We start from the raw sequence: 13,949 nt of genomic DNA on the forward strand, positions 1-13,949 counted from the left end.
TGTGGCTTGTGGCCTGAGACCAGGCCATGCCGGATTGGAGGTGTGCAGAGCTGGGCAGGACTATTCAGAGCAGGTTCTCAGATCCCAGCAGGAGGAGAGCAGTGGCTCTCGTGGGTGGCCCTGAAATGCCAGGGACCTCCGACCCGGGCTGAGCACGCATGCTGGTGAAATAGTGCTTGTGGAGGAGGGACACAGCCTCAGGGCACCCCCAGACCCCTTGACCTCCTCTTCATTACCTGAGCCCCTCCCACCCTGGTTGGACCCAGGAGCCTGGCTTGTCCTTCATGCTGGGGCCCCGGGAGCCAAGCGGGCCTCCTCCCCTCCCCCGATGGCAGTGTCTGAGTCTGGGCAGAGGCGTCGGCAGGGCTGACTGCCACCATGGGCCTGTGGGGGCGAGCAGCTCCCCCGCGCCAGCGGGCGCCGTCTCCCCAGGAGATGAGTCACAGCCCTGTCGGTGCGCCTGCCACTTCTGCTTCTGCAGCAGGTGCGAGTGGGGGCGAGCAAGTCCCCGAGACCACCCCTGCATGCGGGTGCCCGTCTCCTCCTCCACGCACGCACATGCCAGCGGGGCCGCTCTGTGTGCACACACACATACATGTCCCCCACACACACTGAGTCTGCATCTGGGCTCTGGGGTGAACCCTCCAGCCAGACGGTGGGATGCCCACTTTGGGAACCTGGGTTAAGTTTGCTTCTCACTAAGCCTGGGGTGGAAGGGACAAAACAGGAAGGAGCCGGTCTCCGCCCACAAGGCCCACCCACAAGCTGCAGGGCAGTTGGGAGCTTGTTCACAGGCCTGTATCCCGCTGAGCCGGGGCCTCCCCGCCTGAGGTGGTGAGGCAGCAGCTTGTGGCTCGTGGGGAGCTCCCAGGGGCCCTGCTTCCTGACTGCCGGGTAAGAACCTCGGCCACAAGCAGATTCAGCCTGGAGGGCTGGTGGGAGTTTGTGGGGCAGGAATTCTAGGGAGAGAGGACGGACTTCGGCCTGGGCTCTGCTCCGTTTAGTTTAGTCCAGGGTTTAGTCCAGGTGCATATAGGGCAAGGGCTCCACAGGAGGGAGGGTGTCCAGGGGTCTCCTTTGTTGTTTAAAACTGTAGCCTGTGTGGCCTCCCTGTGAGACTGGAACGGCAGCCCTGGGACTGGGTGCTACTCTGGGGTCCCCAGCGACCTCCTGGGAGGGCAGGGCTGCTTCCAGCCCAGCTGTGCCGAGGAGCAGGCTCTGTTTGTTCTCCTGTGCTTCTCCATCCTGCCCAGGCCCCAGGCCCCCCAGCAGCACCCCCAGGTGTAGAGAGTGTGAGCTGTCAGTCACCTTTGGCCTGTGCATCTGGGCCTCACTTCCTTTCCACTGACCCACATCACATCTGGGCTGCAGAGGGAGAAGGCAGGCAGACGGACTGGTTCCCTGAGGAGAGCTCCTCACCCCCCAGTTCTAGGCCCACTGTTTTCCTCCCAGAAATCATGAGTAATGCTGAAGTCACTCAGTGTCACTTTCCAGTTAAGAAAGACTTTTTGTTTGCAGTCTCCTCTTAGAGCCACATCATCAGACTTAGGCCACGGAGGCCTGTGTTTGGACTTACCTGCCTGAGACCAGCGGGCTCCCAAGTGGTGCTAGGGGTAAAGAACCCGCCTGCTAATGCAGGAGACATAAGAGGCTGACTTCGATCCCTGGGTCAGAAAGATTCCCTGGAGGAGGGCATGGCAACCCACTCTAGTAATCTTGTCTGGAGAATCCCATGGACAGAGGAGCCTGGAGGACTGTGGCCCCCAGGGTCGCAGAGTCAGACATGACAGAAGCAAGTTAGCACGCACACCTGAGACTCTCAGCAATGCGCAGATTTACCCCATGATGCAGGGTGCGTGTGTGCTCATGTGTAACACCAGGAAGTCAGTTCGAAGGGTGATATTCCTCCTTACTCTGTGCTCACACTGGATAGCTTCCTATTTTATTCCCTCCGTTTTCCCCCTCATGCTGGTTCAATGTCACACCACACTTCATGTGTCATGACCTGCAGTTTGAAGACCGAATAGAATGGGAGTGGGGGTAGGTGTTCTTACGCCCATTTAACAGATGAGGAGACTGAGTACAGGCAGCCTTGGAAGTTCGCACTGGGTCCCCGAGCCAGGGAGGGGCAGGACTTGTACCCAGGGTACCAAAAAAAACAGGCGAGAGTGAGAGGAAAAGGGAACAGGGGCGGAGTTGCTGTTCCCCAGGAGGTCAGGGCAGCAATTCCAGTGAGGTGACTTCTGAACAGAGACAGGAAGGAAGCCAGGGGCAAGGGAGGAGCAAGCATGGGCAGTCAGTGACACCTCCCTTCAGTCTGACCTGACTTGACCAACGTGACCAAGGGCCCTGCCCGGCAAGGAGCAGTACACGAGGCTCAGACCCCCCACTTCCTCAAACCCGGGGCCCCCTGCCCCTCTGTCCTGCAGGCCTGCGCCTTTTCCTGGACGTCTGACCTCCAGGGCCTAAGCTGGCTGCTCTGCTGGGGTTCAGGTGTCTCCAGGCGTGAGTGAGCGCGTTGGTCTTCTGCTGACTTCCTGTGGTGAAGGTGCAAGTCAGAGGCGTGAGGTGCTTTCCTAGCAAGCCACGCTCCTCCAGAGCCCGCTTCCCCTGCTGCCTTGCCGACCTCAGCCTGGTCGGAATGCCGTGGGCAGAGGTGGTAGCACAGACGTGGGTGCTCGGTGCTTCTTCTCTTTCTGGGGCTGCTTCTGGGATTTTCTCCCTCTGAGAGGCGCTAGAAAAGTCAGCGAAGGACAGGCTGCAGGGGACAGGCTGCCCCAGCCCAGCACTCCCGGGGACTTGGACCCTGGTGGGTCCTCTGTGCTGTTACCTCGCCGGCTCCTTCTCTAGCTTGTGCCCCGGCTCCCCTCCCTGGGGTCTGCTGGACCTCACTCTCCATCTGTGCCATGGCAACTAATAGAAAGCTATTACTGAGCACTGCTGATGTGATGGGCCGGGCATGGGGTCTTGCTTCTGATGACTGGGGCCTCCTGGGGAGATGTCATTGAACAAGGTGGGTACTGCTGGTACTAGAGAGGAGACTGGGGAGGTGGGGGAGTGGCTGGGGTGGGGGTCGGCTCCTGGAGAAGTGAGAGCCAAGGTGGCAAGCAGGGTACGGTGGGATTAGTCAGTGGGGTAAACTGTTCTGCAGTGTGAGTGGGGACTTTGTGAACACTGGAACCACTGAAGGTCTTTGATTGTGTCTCAGGTGTCAGAGGGAGATTAGTTTGGTGGGACGTGCATGAGAGTTTGGGTGGGAGCAAGGGAGGAAGCACAGCAGGGAGGCCAGTACCTGTCATCTGGGAAGAAAAAGCGACTTGAGGACCCTCCTTCCAAAGGCAAGTCAGCTGAGCAGGGCGGCCAACTCACCATGAGGGCTTAGGAGGAGGGAAGAGCCAAGACTCAGACCGGGACCCTGCTGACCTTTTCTGAGAAGTGCAAGTTAGCTGCTCAGTCATGTCCGACTCTTTGCGACCCCATGGATTGTAGCCTGCCAGGCTCCTCTGTCCATGGGATTTCCCAGGCAAAAATACTGGAGTGGGTTGCCATTTCCTCCCCTAGAGAATCTTCCTGACCCAGGGATCAAACCTGGGTCTCCTGCGTTGCAGGCAGATTCTTTATCATCTGAGCCACCAGGGAAGCCCTTTCTGAGAAGGGATGGGTAGTTTTGAGGGGAAGTTGGTGCCAAGGAACCAGGGCTTTTTCTGGAGAACTTCTTAGAGCAGCTTGTGGTCGAAGGCAAGGCTTAAACTGAGCTGCAGGTCCCTTCTTCCATAGCATAACCTGTGGACTTGGTCTCACAGGAGACAGCCAGCCAGGGGGTGGTACCTCCGCAGTGATGCCGGGAGAGCTGGTCACTGTTACACAACAGGCCACCGTGCCAGGCTCAGGGGGTCCAGAATGGAGAGTGGCCAGGAGCCACAGAGCATGGTGGGGTGATGGGGCCTGCCTCCCTCTGAGCCTGTGTCTGCAACACCCCTGAGGCCCCTCCTCTGTCTCTCTCTGCAGTGATGGGTCATTCCCCTATGACTCTGTCCCTTGGCAGCAGAACACCAACCAGCCTCCCGGCTCCCTCTCCGTGGTCACCACGGTTTGGGGAGTGACCAACACATCCCAGAGCCAGGTAAGAGCCTGTCATCCCCCCCAGCCACAGCCCCTTCCAGGCGGGACCATCCATCATGGTCACCTTGCCATGCTAGCCCTGCTGGCTCTCCCAGGCTCTTCCCCTGCTGGAAAGACTGGCTGTCAGGGCACACCCAGCTGTGGACACGCCTCTGCCCAGGATGGGCCCACACCTGCCCCCGGAGGATGGCACCTGGCCCTGCGCACTGCCCCAGCTCTAGGGCCTTGCTGGGGCAATGGCTTTCACCCGACAGAGAGCAAAGGGTTCTTTCCTGGCTCACATTTACTTAGATTGGATTAACAGGAGAACTTCCTGGAGGTTATTGACCTTAGGGTCCCAACACCTGGAGTCTTTGACCCTAGATGGCCTGGGTTAGATTTCAGCGAAAGATTGAGCCTAAAACTTGTGACAGACTCCACCCCACATCCCTCATCTGCCGTGCCTCCCGCTTTTGTTCCTTCCTCTTTCCTCCACGGCTTCCTTCCCGCCGCCTGGCCACGTGAATGGCTTAGGGCCACTTGCCACCCTATAGAGAACCAGCGCCCTTTATCTGCAGTCTTGGGCCACAGGGAGCCCCTCGGCCAGGGCCCTGCCACCCTCCAGAGCTAGAAGGTTGGGCTTCCCCTGGCCCTCACAGAGCAGCAGTGCAGGGCTTCCGTGGGGCCTGACCCTTGGGCATCCAGGCTGCTTTGTAGGACGGGAAGACTGGGAAGTCCAGGCCTTTCCCACCTGCAGCATGTGCAGGACAGCCTCACCTTGTTCCACGCTGGGCTGACGTTCTTATCTACAAAGCCCGCTTCTGGGCTGGGTTACCCGCTTCTAATACTGTGTACTGTGCCAGCAGTTCATGCCCAGAGGAAATTGAAAAGCCCCCTGCCCTTTTCCTCCTCCTCCTCTTTCTCTGTTGTCCTCCCTGTGTTTTGATGCTTCCCCCACCCCCTGCCATTTCTCCTGTTCCCTCCCTACACCGCTTGGGGTACCCACGTGGGTGACGTCCGCTCTCTCTGCCCACAGGTCCTTGGGAACCCTATGGCCAATGCCAACAACCCCATGAATCCAGGCGGCAACCCCATGGCGTCGGGCATGACCACCAGCAACCCCGGCCTCAACTCCCCACAGTTTGCTGGGCAGCAGCAGCAGTTCTCGGCCAAGGCCGGCCCCACTCAGCCCTACATCCAGCAGAGCATGTACGGCCGGCCCAACTACCCCGGCAGCGGGGGCTTCGGGGCCAGGTGAGCAGGGCCGGCCTGCAGGTCCCATGAGGCGCAGCTGGGTGGCGTTCTGAGGGCCGTCAGCCCTTGGGGTTGAAGGACAACCTTCTCATTCCTCCCGATGACGCTGCTCTGCGTCTCACCTTTACAAGTTGGGAGACACCAAGAGAGCTGGGGTGCAGGAGGGTCCGCTTTGCCATGCTGCTTGTGGAGGCGGAAGTGTGCAGGGACTGGAGTCCCGCGGCTCAGGAGTAAGGGAGGGAGACGGCAAGGAACCCCAGGAAGGCACTCCAGGGACGTGGGGTGGGGCAGAGGCGCCCTATTCCTCCCCTCACTGTCCATCCTGCCCTGTCCAGGACTGCCCTGTGGACTCGCCCCTCCCAGGTCCCCAGGGCTGACTGCAGCCCTTTCAGGTGCAGTGGGGCCTCCTGGTGAAACATAGCTGCATCCCCATCCTGCCACACCTGCTGGGGGCCATCGGCCAGTGGCTCAGGTTCTCTGAGACTCGGTGTCCTCCTCCAGGAAATGGGCTCACTGTGGTGGCCGAGAGTGCCATGACCTAGGGTGTAGGAGCCAGCACCCACTAGGACCTAGAGGGGGCTCCAGGCAGACAGCAGCTTGGTGGTTGCCAAGTGGCTGAGGGACTGACAACCCACAGGAGGCCCCTGGCCCCGCTGGGCTGTGAGTCTAGACCTCCCTGCTCCATGAGCTGTGGGCAGGAGGGCCTGGAATGCCCGACCTCTCTCTCACCACCCAAGGCTAGTCGTGGGTTCATCTTTAGGCTCAGGCAACATCTAACTCACCCTTCTTTTCTCCCTCACAGTTACCCTGGGGGTCCAAATGCCCCTGCAGGCATGGGTGTCCCTCCACACACCAGGCCACCCGCTGACTTCACTCAGCCGGCAGCTGCCGCTGCAGCAGCCGCAGTGGCGGCAGCCGCGGCCACGGCCACGGCCACGGCCACGGCCACCGTGGCAGCCTTGCAAGAAACACAGAATAAGGATATAAACCAGTACGGACCGGTAAGGGCCACACTAGTCCTGGTCCACTCAGCAGACGGCCCCGGGGATCGGAGTCGGGCTGTCCGTGTCTGTGTGCTGGGAGGAGCGGATGGTGTCAGGGCGCATTTAAGTTTTCCTAGAAGCACAGGGAGGGGTTATGTGTTGAGGTGTGGGTGTGTCAGTGTGAATGAGTGTGGTGGGGGTGTTTGGGAGCTTGGGTTGGTTTCGCGTGTTACCTGTATGTCTCTGTACGGGGAAAGATGCTCCATATTGCAGTCTGGCCCCCACTTCACCCAAGAGCAGGCTGTGTCTAAAGCAGCCTCGATGCATCTGTGCCCTGATGTCCTCTGAAGACCGGGGCTCCGCTCGTTGTCCCGTTTGTGGATTTTGCCCAGGTCCCAGCTCTGACCTTCAGAAGGATGGGATGGGGTGTGAGGAGACGGGGAGCCCTCGCAGAAATGCAGGACGGGTGTGGAGGTTGGGGATTTAAGTTTGAGGACAGCAGGGCAGGTGGGCAGAGATAGGCAGAGCTGAGTCCACCTCAGACTTGATGGATAGAGGGTGTGTATCTATTGGCTGAGAAACAAGTGCGGGGCCAGAGCTTCCAGGAAAGGGGCTCTTGCCTCCATCCTCATCCACCTCCATCCTCCCATGCCCCTCCCCACCCCGGCACCCCCTTCCCCGTTCCCTGCCTGCCTCCCTGGAAATGCCGCCTGTGCATTGGAGTGACTGCGCCCCACCCTTTAACCCCCCTCGGGCTGCATCTTCCCTGTGCGGCCTGCAGAGGGCAGCCGTGAGCCCAGGCGGCCGGTGGTCCTTTGGAGCCTGGTCTCCAGCTGCAGCCACACAGGAAAGAGCCCCAGCTCCAGTCCTGAGCCCCCACTTCCCCCACCCCTCCTTCCCTGCACTTTCAATGCATGTGGCATTTTATTCTTTTTTTTTTTCTTCTTCTCCCGTTGAAGGTCTGTTCCTCTTTCCAGATGGGTCCCACCCAGGCGTATAACAGCCAATTCATGAACCAGCCCGGGCCTCGGGGGCCTGCCTCCATGGGGGGCAGCATGAACCCCGCAAGCATGGCGGCTGGCATGACACCCTCGGGGATGAGCGGCCCTCCCATGGGCATGAACCAGCCCCGGCCACCTGGCATCAACCCCTTTGGCACACACGGGCAGCGGATGCCCCAGCAGACGTACCCAGGCCCCCGGCCCCAGTCCCTTCCCATTCAGAGCATAAAGAGGCCATACCCTGGAGAGGTGAGTTTGACAGCAGGCAGACGGCGGGCAGGGTGGGTAGCGGGGAGGACCTGCGACTTGAAGACACGGGTGCTGTGGGCAGTATCTTGCAAAGGGCGTGGACTGACCCTCAGGAAGCCTGAACCAAAAGGCAGAGTGTTAGGAGCCGGGTGCGTCTGAGGTCAAGGTCAGCACTGGCATGTCCCGTCGAGAAGACCTTGAGCAAGCCACGTCTTCTCCTGGAATCTCCATTTATTTCTTTCATGACCATCCAGCCCATGTCATGGGGCTGCCTGGAAGTCTTGAATGAGGGGATGTACCTGCAGCTCCTGGCCCTGGGGCTGGCATGAGCAGGCACTTAGCAAGCAGTGAGCGCCCTTAGGACTCTCTTCTGTCTTAGTGCAGACACTAGCTGGGCGACTTAGGCTAAGGAACTAAGATCTTGGGTCCACATTCCTCACACCCACGTGAGGGCATCTCACCCGAGAGAGAGAGGAGACAAAGCCCTGTGGTGATCTGAAGGCCCTGCACCTCAGAGAAGTGACTGGAAGGCAGGCAGCATGTTCCTGGGGCTCTGCCAGGGGCGAGGCTGCCTATCAGGCTATCCGGCCCGCTCAGCCACAGGACTGGGGAAGACCAAGGGAAGCAAACCCACACCTCCTGTCCTCCAGGAGCCAGAACTTCAGCCAGAAGGATGAGGTCTAAGCTGGAAGCCACAAAGGAATGATGCACGATGGGGTGTTTCGAACTCAGTGTGAGGTCTGAAGAAGAACTTCCTGGAGCGGGCATCACAGGGCCTTCAGAGAGCACTCAGAAAATAGGTTGGCAGTGAGTGGCCTATGTGGGTACCTAGGTAAAGGTTTAGTTCACCTGCAGAAGACACAGAGATGCTTCTCGGGAGGCCCACCTTGATTCCTCACCTGGATAGAGCCCATCCCAAGCATCTCCCAGTGTCTGCTTGCACACCTCCTCAGGTTGGCTCCTCCCCCTCTCAGAACTGTGCCTCCTGCTTGGGCTTACTGTGCGGTTAGAGCCCAAAGACCTCGAGTTCATCGAAGGTCTGTGTGCTTCCCCTCGGCATCCACCGCTCCCTTGGGCTAGAAGATGGCTTGGCCACTGAAGGAGGTGCCCTGGGTCCAAGACAGGAGAGGTCAGGGTCAAACAAGGTCAAGCCCAGACCTCCTCCAGGGTGGCCCCAGCTCAGGGAGAAGCCGGAGAAGGAAGGCAGCTCCTTCTTCCTGAGGGCCTGGCTATCCTTAGGGATGGGAGGGGCCCTTGACCTGTGCACCTCACTCCCATGCAGTCCCCATATGAGTTCAGGGCCTTCTCAGCCCCCTCTGTGCTCAGAAGCCCAGCGTCCCCACTGGCTGGGCTGGGAGTGCATCTGTAGGTCCAGCCTCGGGACTGAGGGCACCCAAGGAGGTGACCCCAGAAGAGGCAGCAGAATTCCCAGCATCAGCCTGGTGTCAGCCCTGCTCCTGTACATTGTTGGCTCCCCACCTCTTGCCTGCCACAGCAGGGCACACCAAAGGCTCTCTATCTTTACTAAGTCATCTCCTGTGAACTGCTGATGCTACCCAGCTACAGAGTTTCTGACACTGGGCTGTGACACCAGGGGCCACAGCCTACACAGCTTTAGCCTGTCTGGGAATCTCTAAGTATGTACACTCTCATAGAACCTCTCAGGCTGTTGGAACCCTGGGGCAGGGGCTGGGGGCAGTCCCCTGGTCCCGCACAGGACTCTGCTGGTGGACGGTCTCAGCTTCCAGTTCCTGTCCTGCAGTGATGTGACAGAAATCCCACCATAACACAGAGCAGCTGCTGCATGGCAGTAATGAGAGCTGCACCGAGTTCTTTACTGCTGATACAAAGCTGGCTCTCCTCCGCCGCTTACTCTCTGCCCTTCTTTCATGTATTGAGCAAGTATTAATTGCTGGCCTATTCGCTGCCAGACACTGGGACATAGCCATCTCCTGCACCTCTGAGCCGAGAGGGCAAGAGAGACAGCAGATAGACAAGGAGTTTCAACAGACAGGGAAGCAGCACCAACTCTGCAGGATAGAATGATGTGGGGTGCCCCAGGGTCACCTGATCTTACGAATGAGGAGGCAACTGGAGGGTGGGGAGTGGCTCTCCCAGGACAGTGATCCTGCCCCTCCCAGGAACGGTTGCCTTCCCCACGAGGGGTTGTCTTGTCCCTTCACCAGCCTGGTTCTCCCAACCTCTGCATGGATGACCCAGAACTCAACATCAGTGTGTTCTACTCAGTGTGGGGTAGGGGGACAGAGCCTCCCAGATTCAGGGACTCACCTTTGCAGATCTGCCTCCTGTTGTCTGTCACAAACCAAGCACCAGGAGAAACCCAAAGGGGGCTTCAGAATCAAGTGCCCTACTGATGGTGTGAACAAGAGGCTCTGGAAGTACCCAGGGCCGTGGGGCTTCCAGAAAGACAGCTTCTAGGGGAGGTGGCCCTTGAGAAGACAGGCCAGCTGTTACGTCCCTGCATGTCAGAGCAGAAAGGGGCCCCAGGCATCATCTGGTTGAGCTGTTCCTCTTTGCAGGCGGGGTGGATGTTTTGTGGGTGGCAGCCATCAGGGGCAGAGGAGAGGAGAGGAGGCAGTCCCAGCATCGGTGGGCAGCTTGGCTTCCAGACACTGATGAACTTTCCCTGCTCCTTTCTCTGCCACCACAGCCTAACTATGGAAACCAGCAATATGGACCAAACAGCCAGTTCCCCACCCAGCCAGGCCAGTACCCTACCCCCAACCCCCCGCGGCCGCTCACGTCTCCCAACTACCCCGGGCAGCGGATGCCCAGCCAGCCGAGCACTGGGCAGTACCCGCCCCCCACGGTCAACATGGGGCAGTATTATAAGGTGAGTCCCACTGCCCCACGGGCCCCTTCCCTCCTCACCAGCTCAGCTCCCTTCCGCCGCCTGCATCATCCTGGCCCTGGGCACCCCCTGAGGTCACCAGGGGGCAGGCGGAGATTTCTGGATGTGACCTCGTATGCTCCGAGCTATGCATGTGGTGACCAAAATGACAGACTGGCTTTTCTTGGTTCCTGTTCTCACGGGGCTCAGACGATGGTTTTCCTTCTTCTTTTACTATTTATAGTGCATGTAAGATAATAACAGTGAAGGAAATATATTTTTTTTTTAAGAAAAAGCACCCGCTCAAATGTATTTACGTTTGATTATTCTATGCACATGGGCACCAACAATGTTATATGGTTCTTATTACGGTTGTAATTTTGAACCTGTTTCTGTCACTTGACACTGTGTGTTACTTATCGCTATAGTCCCAGTCGTTGTCAGTTTTAATGGCTGCCTAACATTCTACTGAGAACCATACAGCATTTTATCCTTTCTGTTGGGCGTGTGGGGTTTTTTCTGTGGTTTCACTTTTGAAATAGTACTATAATATTTTCATGCATGTAACTCTTTCCTTCTTTGGGATTACTGTAAAGTACATTCTCAGGAGCGAGGAAGACTCTGGAAATAATTTACACCTATTTGCTCATGAATCATGCCATCTTACATGACCACCCACCACTTGGCTTACGCGGGCTTACTATTTTTACCCCAACTTCAGCACATTAGGTGTTGCTATTTCTATAAACTCTCTAAATTGGTAGCAATGGGTAGAGAGAGGCCAAACATTGACCACAGCAGTGAGCTGCTCTGCCCCCACCCTGCCCCCCACCCCAGCACTGGGTGGGCCTCTTCACCATCCGCTGTCCTTCTGGAAGATTTTCATTTCAGGAGGGAGAGAGGGTTTCTGGTAGATTTTCTGCCTTCCATTCATGGCTTTGTTTATCTTGCTTTACCAGCCAGAGCAGTTTAATGGACAAAATAACACCTTCTCTGGAAGCAGCTACAGCAACTACAGCCAAGGGAACGTCAATAGGGTACGTTTCAGCCTCCGTCTCGGGAATTATAACCCACATGCACTGTGTTAGAGGGGCCTCACTGTTTCTGCCCCAGTCTTTCTGGATGTTAGTAGGCCCATCTGCTCCAAGCCACAGAGATGCTTGGAGAATCCACAGTTCAGATGGGTGGGATGGGAATGAGTGTGGACCTGGCCAGCCCTGGAAAAAAGCGATGTGGGGACTAAGAGACTAAGGGAAGGGGCTCCTGGAGATGCTTCGCGCCTGACTCCATCTGGGGACCCCACTGTGGTGGGAGAGGGATGAAGGACGTGGCCTACAAAAATGCTGTGGGCAGCAGGAGACCTGGAGCTGTTTCTAGCTTTCTTCTTCTCCCCAGACGATATTAGGCAAGTCCTCCATCACCCTGAGCCTTTGTCCTCACTGGTCAAATGGGCTGGGGACCCTACAGTCTTTCGATGTCATGACCCAAGTGAAGGGTGGTGATACCCTTCCCAGACCCACCTGTCTTCCTATGGGGGCAGGGGCCTGAGTGCGCCCAGAGTGGAGGAAGGGGTTTCCCTGCGGGGCGGGGGGGTGTCTCTCCCCTTGGGGGAGCAAGGGCCGCAGCCCTGGGATGCTAGGTTGGGCGGGGTCTGTGTCCAGAGGCACGGCCCCTCCTTCCTTATTTCTTAAACCCGTAACCTATATGTGGTCTCTCTTTCCTTCCAGCCTCCCAGGCCAGTTCCTGTGGCAAACTACCCCCACTCACCTGTTCCAGGGAACCCCACACCCCCCATGACCCCCGGAAGCAGCATCCCCCCATACCTGTCGCCCAGCCAAGACGTTAAGCCACCCTTCCCGCCTGACATAAAGCCAAATATGAGCGCTCTGCCGCCGCCCCCAGGTGAGCGCCCGCCCTCTCCTTCACGTCCTTCCTTCCTCTGTCCAGACACCTCCCCATGCCCCGACCTCCCCTTCCCTCAGAGTACACCAGGAGTCAGGGGACTTGGAAGTCTGGCTGCTGGCCTGTGTGGACTGGGCGTGTGGAGAGTGGAGGGTGTGAGAGCAGACCTCCTTCCCCCCTGCCTGAGCAGTGGGAGGCTGGGAGGCAAAGTGGCTCTCAGCTGTGCAAAAGGACTGGGAGAAGTCTTCAGGGCTTCCAGGGCAGACAGCAGGTGGGGACAAGAACAGGATACATGGGACTTGGGATGCAGGGATGCTCAGGATGGGGTCCAGTGAACCGGAAGATGCCAGGAGCTGTCTGGTGTGCCCTTAACCACACAGCCCGGCTGCTGTGGCCCTGTTCACACACACACACGCAGGGCATGCAGCCAAGGGCACGTGTCATGTGCCACGGCGGCCAGGGCGATGCGGCTCACCGGCTCCTCCCCTGTGCAGCCAACCACAATGACGAGCTGCGGCTCACGTTCCCCGTGCGGGACGGCGTGGTGCTGGAGCCCTTCCGCCTGGAGCACAACCTGGCCGTCAGCAACCACGTCTTTCACCTGCGGCCCACGGTCCATCAGACGCTGATGTGGAGGTGAGTGTAAGCGTGCGGCACAGCCCACGCCAGGTGGAGGCGGCCTTGAGGCTGACATCTGGGCCCTGGCCTTGCCTGGGAGAGGTGGTAACAGCATCTGTTTGACACCGTCACCTGTTCAGCATCACTGACTGGGCCCTGCTGTGTGCAAGGCCTTGGGGATGTCATGGGAAACCTGCAGGTGCCTAGGAGACAGACAAAGCTGCCTTGGCGTAGGGGCCCGAGTGTAGGGATCAGCTGTCACTCACCCCGGTCCTGAGCAAGTGCTCAAGGACAAATTCCCAGTGGAAACGGTGGCTAGCTGAGACCTAAAGGCTGAGAAGGAGGATATTCCAGCAGGGACTCTAAGCTGGCCCCTGACCGTGGCTCATGTGGCCAGAGCCAGGAATATAGACAGGTGCAGGAGCAGGGCTGGGTCCTTCCTGAACCAGGCAAGCAGCTGGCCACTGGATGGGGCTGCTGCTCAAACATCCAGCACTGGAGTGTCAGGTCTAGAGGCCCCCTGCTAGCCCAGGCTCTGTGTTCTGAGCCTCCTATACCTGATCTCCTTTGATCTTATGAGCGGGCATTGCTTGCCCCATTGACAGTGAGGAAACTGAGGCCAGAGAAGTGGTTAGCTTGGGTGAGTCCTCACAGGTAGCAAGAAGCAGAACTGGGAGTTGGGCTCGGACCTCTTAGACACCAGAACCCATTGGTATCCCTTCTCTGCCAGAACTCAGCTGCCCGCTGAGCACCTTGAGGGCATGAGATGTGTCTGAGCTGAGTGGCTGCCTGTACACACACACCTGTGTACACACAGCTGTGCACACGCAGCTGGCCCATTGCCTTGATCAGGCTGATCAGGCTGCAGAGCAGGCCTGAGACAGCCAGGGTGAGCGTAAGGGTGTGGGAGCACACTCAGGCAGGAGAGACACCCGTGCAGGGGCCTTGCTCACCCACCCCTCCTTACCCGTGTATAGCCTCACCCGAGAC

General features: G+C 58.5%; 1 protein-coding gene across 6 annotated transcripts in view; it reads left to right on the plus strand.

The window, feature by feature from the left end:
* Window positions 1-13,949, plus strand: part of ZMIZ1 (zinc finger MIZ-type containing 1) — a 151,051-nt gene that overhangs the window by 120,952 nt on the left and 16,150 nt on the right. For 5 of the 6 annotated variants that reach the window (XM_025284815.2, XM_045165585.1, XM_045165588.1 and 2 more), the window contains 8 exons: window positions 4,009-4,123; window positions 5,138-5,355; window positions 6,158-6,356; window positions 7,298-7,588; window positions 10,260-10,442; window positions 11,399-11,476; window positions 12,167-12,341; window positions 12,836-12,977. In XM_025284815.2, the coding sequence (XP_025140600.1) occupies window positions 4,009-4,123; window positions 5,138-5,355; window positions 6,158-6,356; window positions 7,298-7,588; window positions 10,260-10,442; window positions 11,399-11,476; window positions 12,167-12,341; window positions 12,836-12,977 (1,401 nt within the window). The remainder of the gene's footprint in view (window positions 1-4,008; window positions 4,124-5,137; window positions 5,356-6,157; window positions 6,357-7,297; window positions 7,589-10,259; window positions 10,443-11,398; window positions 11,477-12,166; window positions 12,342-12,835; window positions 12,978-13,949) is intronic. The other variant, XM_025284816.2, reaches the window with a different exon arrangement.

The sequence above is a fragment of the Bubalus bubalis genome, chromosome 4, assembly GCF_019923935.1.
Source record: "Bubalus bubalis isolate 160015118507 breed Murrah chromosome 4, NDDB_SH_1, whole genome shotgun sequence".
In the NCBI taxonomy this organism is placed as follows: domain Eukaryota; kingdom Metazoa; phylum Chordata; class Mammalia; order Artiodactyla; family Bovidae; genus Bubalus; species Bubalus bubalis.